The 6,230-nt window shown below is 49.5% G+C and overlaps 1 protein-coding gene across 1 annotated transcript in view; it reads right to left on the minus strand.

Annotated features, from left to right (window-relative positions):
- LOC142990375 (glutamate receptor ionotropic, NMDA 2D-like) overlaps nucleotides 1-5,087 on the minus strand; it is a gene marked incomplete at its 3' end in the record, with an annotated part of 41,800 nt that extends 36,713 nt beyond the window's left edge. The window contains exon 1 of the mRNA XM_076140147.1: nucleotides 5,034-5,087. Coding sequence (XP_075996262.1) covers nucleotides 5,034-5,087 — 54 coding nt within the window. The remainder of the gene's footprint in view (nucleotides 1-5,033) is intronic.
- Nucleotides 5,088-6,230: the final 1,143 nt, after the last annotated feature.

Raw genomic sequence — 6,230 nt, forward strand, 5'->3', positions numbered from 1 at the left:
GACTTCAGGACGCCCTGAACTCTCCACTACACTTTCATCTTCTTGAAAGATGTGGTTCTTGAAATTTCTTAATGGTCCCCGGCAACTTGGAGACTCATTAGGGAAAAGCCTTCAATGTGAGGATCTGTAAGGATTCAGAGGACTCAGTCTGGGGGAAACCCCAACATGGTCTCATGTTTTCTAATCATTCCTGAATCCTGGTGAGATCCTGTGAATGCTTCAGCAGCTCAGCAATGCGTCTGGAGAAACAGGAAGCTGAAACGCCAGAGATGAGAGACGAGATGATGTGATGGAGCGGTGAAGCTGAGTGTGATAGAACCAAACAGGGGCGCTCAGGGTCCCATGTGGCCCCGAGGGGACGAAGGCTCCTGAGCTAATCACAGATCCTTATCCACACGAGAGAACAGAAGCCGTTATCATCCGGCTTAATAGAAACTCAGCGTTAGCGGGTCACACTCTCTGTTAAGAACTCAATCAGGAGCAGATGAAGCAGCAGCAGCGGCGCCTCAGCTTCTGTTTGTGCTCCTCACCCATCCTCCAGGAGCTGTCAGCCCAGGAAATCTAACCGGCATCTCCGTGGCTGTGACCTTCCGTTCCAATTTCCTCTCGGAGCTCACATGCTGATTCATCCCAGCCCGCCGCTCTGCAGTGCACCATAACAAACCTGCTCACACACTTACAAGCCTCCTGCTGCCTGTCAACAGCATCCATCGCACTTCAGCCTGACTGCTGCTGCCATCACACAATGAGAGTGTGTGTGTGTGTGGAGCTGGATGGGTGAAGGTTGTGAACCTGTGTGTGTGTGTGTTTGTGTGTGTAGATTTAATGCTTCTTGTGTCTGAGCTGCAGTGGAGTGCTGCAGTGATTACAGAGCCCACGGGCTGATGATGTGCACAGACCAGGAGATGTACTACAAACACACACGCACTGTGACAATTACAGTGTGTGTGTGTGTGTGTGTGCTCACACTCAGGTCTCTCATAAACAATTAGCGTTGAGGAAGCCACTGCCAAGCTACAAGCTACTCAAGATGCAGCCAAGCTACTCTCTTATGAAAGTCATCAGCTACTCCACAAGCTACTGAGAACAAGAAACTACATTCAAGCTACTTAGCTTTACTTGTTAAAGGGTAAAGACTCCTCAGCAAATACAGAAGAGAATCCTCTGTTACTGTCCCCAAATACCATTAGATGTTAGACACGAGACCAAAAACACACAGAATGATTGTTGTATAATCCTAAAATTTACTTCATCCAGCTTTAATCCTCAACCTGAACGACCTCAGCTTCCTGTTTGACTTTCACACCAGCCTGACTGTGTCTCGGAATGGGACAACAGAACACACACACACACACACACACACACACACACACACACACACCCACACACACCCACAGTCTCAGATGATTGGTGGTTAGCGCCCCCCCGTCTTCCTGCGCCCTGGCAGCTGAAGTATCTGCCCAATATCTGGGCAGCTGTGCGGCGCTGCACTCTGGCAGCAGCGGTCCGGCTTTATAAATAAATTGTGCGCTGATGAACGCCGGCGTGGTACATTCCATTTGTCACCGGGCTGCACAATCAATGGTGCGAGTGCAGAGCGTGCGCTTGGTTTGCATTATAGATAACGGCGGGGTCGGACCTCACAGAGTCGTCTGAGTCGACTCACAGCAGCTGGACTGGAACACAGCCAGTATGCTAATGAGGCACCTTTATTGTGTTACACTAATATAAACAATGATGAATATTCATGTTTGATGATGATCACAGCATGGCGAGGATAATCAGAGTTGTTGGTTTTGTAGTAAATGTGCTGAGAATGATGAACACAAGCCCACGCTCTGACAGGAGCTTTCAGCATGTTTGGAACGATCCCCCGTCTTCCTACGACGACTGAGTTTGCAGACGTTTGCTGGACTGCAGCTGCAGCTCATTTGCGTTCTTACATGGTGACTGAATTATGGATCCATGAACAAACAACAACAAAGCCTCTACAAGCTGAGATACAAACACCTCTGACCTTTGACCCTGAACCCTCTGTATGTTGTCATGGATCTCTATCCTATAGTAACTCTGACCTTTGACCCTGAACCCTCAGCGTGTTGTCATGGATCTCTATCCTATAGTAACTCTGACCTTTGTTGCCATGGCTGCGTTCTTTCACAGTAAACTTGTGAGTGTGATTCGGATGGTTGAGTGACAGTGATGCGATGACCTCTCCCCCCGGCCGTAAAGCCTTAAGTGGCTGCAGGATGGATCGTGGTCTCGGCTCTGAGCTCTAAACGCTGACACAGCTGTTTCACTAAAGTGTGTGTCTGCCCACACACCCACAGATACACAGCAGCCAAATAACTACAAGTGAGGCTTTATACTATTGACAAAGCAATAAAGGGAGTGTGTGTGGTAACGTATAGGGCTCAGGGTGGAGGGGGGGGGGGAGTTACCAGGACTCTCATGCCACAGAATCAATACCTGCTGCACCCTTGACCTCCTAAACTCATCCAGAGAGATCAAAGAAATGTGGAGACCCAACAAGCAATGTGGGAAAATTAAGTTCCACTCTGACTCTGATTGATTTCTCACAGATTCCTGGCTGCGTCCGGCTTGATTGGCGAGTGAGGAGAGGAGCTTCTCTTATTTGGGGAGTTGATCCTGCGTGACAGCTCGATACTCAATCCTGGGAGAGAGAGAGAGACACGTTAGGTTTGTGGCTCCATCGATTCCTCAACTGCATCTTAACTCAAACTAAGGCCAACAGGAGAGATTCTTCTTTAGATATTTGTTGTTGCCTCACAGGTCTGCAGGTCTTTGAATGGCCCCATATGGACCTGGACCCATATGGACCCATATGGACCCCTATGGATCCATGTTGGAGCCTCTACAGCAACGTTCCACATTGTTCTGTTTACCCTCTGGTATGTACCACCGTCCAATGAGCGCCTGAACGCAGCAGAGGTCAGACATTGAGTCTGGAGTCACACTCTGCTCTGTTCCTCATTAAATCCAGAACACAAACTGATGAGCTTGAGTTTGAGTCCAGGACTCAGACGTCTCTGTACTTCATGAGACGACTTCCTGTGCTGCCAAATAATACAGACTTTCTTGTGTTCCCGTTTTTGCAGTGGATCAGCATCACACACAGTCATGAATACTAACACAGAACACTCACACACACACACACACACACACACACACACGTCGGCCTCACACACAAATCTGGGACTTGTGGGACATAAGTCGTCCCCGAGGCCTCCGGATAAAGACGGAGCGATAGAATGAAAGACAAAGATGCAGAGACAGGCAGATCTGACCGCTGGAACGCCGCCGCTGTACGCCCGCCGCCTTGACTGCGGACGTTCAGACGAAGGCGTCGAGCAGCGCGGACACGCCAGCTCGTCTGCAGCGGCGCTGAGCCCAGACGCTGCAATCACAGCCAGTCTGTCTCCCAGCGCACCTGTCCACACGCTGGCACACGGCCGCCGCTCCACATGAGGAGCAACAGGAGCTGTCTGCCCTGTCACACACACACACACACACACACACACACTGGTGTATATGCTTTGCCTGACCCACACTTTCTTGTCCTCTTGTGTGTCTGTCCTGGTCTTTCTAAGGAAGGTTCTAGATGAGTCTGTCCCTTTAGGTTTGACTCAGAGGACAGACGGAGACGTAGATATCAGACAGGATCTCGGGGCTTTAAATCAGGCGTCCCTTCCTTATGGCTGTGCGTCAGGTTGAGGAGTTTGGAGCGTCCTTCATGTATCAGGCAGCAGAGTTACAGCTCAGTGTGCTCATTAGTGATACACTCACATCAAACTAATGTAGCGTGTGAGAGAACGAGTGAGTCTGCAGATAGAAGCAGCAGAACAGAGCGTCAGCAGGTTCAGCAGGGAGAGAGCAGGAAGTGCAAAGCTATATAACAATGTACACGCATGACACGGTATGTTAAACACACACACACACACACACACACACACACACACACACACACAGACACACACACCCATTAACACTGCAGTGAAGGACAGCCATCGATGGAAAAACCAGGAAAACCTCCCACAATCCATCATCCAGACTGCAGCCATCACAAAGCCCCCCCCCCCCCCCCCCGCCTCCTCTTCCTCCCCCCCTGCTCTTCCTCCCCCCTCCTCCTCTTCTTCCTTCAGAATCCAAGACAAACAGCAACCCTCCCCCAAATTACCATCAATTTCACAAGAGCAAGGTCGTGCCATGATTTAAACACCTGATGACACACACTTCTTCACACCTACAGACAACACAACACACACACACACACACACACACACACACACACACACATACATTCACACAGATGGAATTACATTTGGTCACAGCACCGGTTAAAGTGAGCGGAACGAGCAGCTACAGCAACGGAAGTGAAACTGAGAGTGTGCACTGATATCTCACACACACACACACACACACACACACACACACACCTTCTAACCCGTGGGCGGCCCAGTCAGACTGCATTGCATGAAGCATCAGGCAGCATTCAGACGGCAGCGAAGCTTCGTCCGGGACGCGACTCCTCGACTCCTTTACTCCTCTGCGTCGCTTTGGTTTAAATCCCCTTGTTAGTCTTTGACGAGTTGCACGGCGGTGCTGTCGCTTACATCACTCGGGGGATTCTGCATCTGATTTCATTCTGCTCCAAAGTCTCCCAAAGAAGCAGCTAATGAAGTTGTCAGAGCAGCAAAGTGCTGATCTGTTCCACAGGCTAATTACAGTCTGCAGCCTGCCAAGCTCAGTCACTTCCTCCCTGAGACTCAGCCTCCTTCCCTCACTGCTGAGGCTGATGGAAACTGCATGTGAACGCAAACTGGAGTGAGTTCTGACTTGAAAACACCAATTTCCCTCAACATCGCTCACATTTATTCTCCAAGCATTCGATCATTGAGCGCAGAGTTCTGGACGACTCCACTTTCACATCCACTCACTGGACCGGACACACACTGAGGTCTTCAGGTCCTGAAGTCGTCTGTGACAGGTTTGACATCTCTCCATGTCCTGACCTGCGTCTCCCTGGTGTCCCCGCTGCTGGAGGACGGGGTTGGAGACGTCTGCATTAGGGCAACTCGTCTAACTCTTGGGTCTCAAGACCTGTAGATGTTGTCAAAGTCTGGACTGATGTCCTCCATGCAGGTCCCCCAACTGCCCAGCAGGGGACAGGGAAGACGGTCCAGGATTGTGAACTGTGTCTATAGGACCGCATGGCCGAGACTTAACTGGGGAGCGAGGCTGTGCTGGTGTTTGGGTGTTGGTGGGGCTTTTAAAGGCACGATGATGCAAACACAGCCTGGGTACAATAAAGCTCCAAACGATCAACCCTTATGAACCACAGAGCAGCTAACGGACTCAAAGGGTCCTGGAAGGAGAGGAGGTCTTGGTTTTGTTCTCTCACCTTCACATCTCAGTGCACAGTGGGAGTTAAATAAGAACAGTTTCTATCTATTTACTTGTTTGCTTGGTATTCATTGCTGGTTGAACCAAATGCGACACCAAAGCCCTGAGAGCCTCAGAGCTCCACGCCAGAGCCAATCTGTGTTTCCCATTCCGAAGCGGCTCCACTTGATTTATTACTGAAAGACGCCGGGAGGCTGCAAAGGTTCATTATTCAACCAGCAAACACTCTTTTCCCACAAACAATATGAATGTACATTAGAAGTTTAATTTTCCCTTTCATTAAATAAATCTGAGAGCCTGCAGGTCCAAACTGTGAAGAGACGATGAGATGAGGATCCTCATTACCTCCTGCTGTCCTGATCAACCAGGAGGCACCACCACGTCTAACAAGTGTGTGTGTGTGTGTGTGTGTGTTAACGTGCGATGAAGAGAATCATCTGCTTTCTACCAGAAACGATGGTCGAATCGATCCATCAATCCATCTATTGATCGATCCATCCCTGTGTGTGTCCATCTATCTACATGTCTGTGTTTCTTACAGAGACATGAGCTGTAACGTCTTCGCTCAGTGTGTTTACATGCCTGTTAACCCTTTGATTACACTGTGAGTGAGGCAATGAATGGATTGATCTTAAAGCTTAATGTTACTGAAGTCTGAGCATCAAACTCCAGTACGACTCCACATCACCTGGGCCTGTACAGGTCTAATGATCGGAGCACTGAGCTCCTGTACCGTTCACGTGTTTAAAGCTCTGTAAATGTTCCCACTAAACTCTAAACACTAAAACTCTTCCCTTTCACATCTT

Source organism: Genypterus blacodes, unplaced genomic scaffold (assembly GCF_046128005.1).
Source record: "Genypterus blacodes isolate CSIRO-AG114 ecotype Tasmania unplaced genomic scaffold, CSIRO-AGI_Gbla_v1 ptg000520l_1, whole genome shotgun sequence".
NCBI classification, from domain to species: Eukaryota; Metazoa; Chordata; class Actinopteri; order Ophidiiformes; family Ophidiidae; genus Genypterus; species Genypterus blacodes.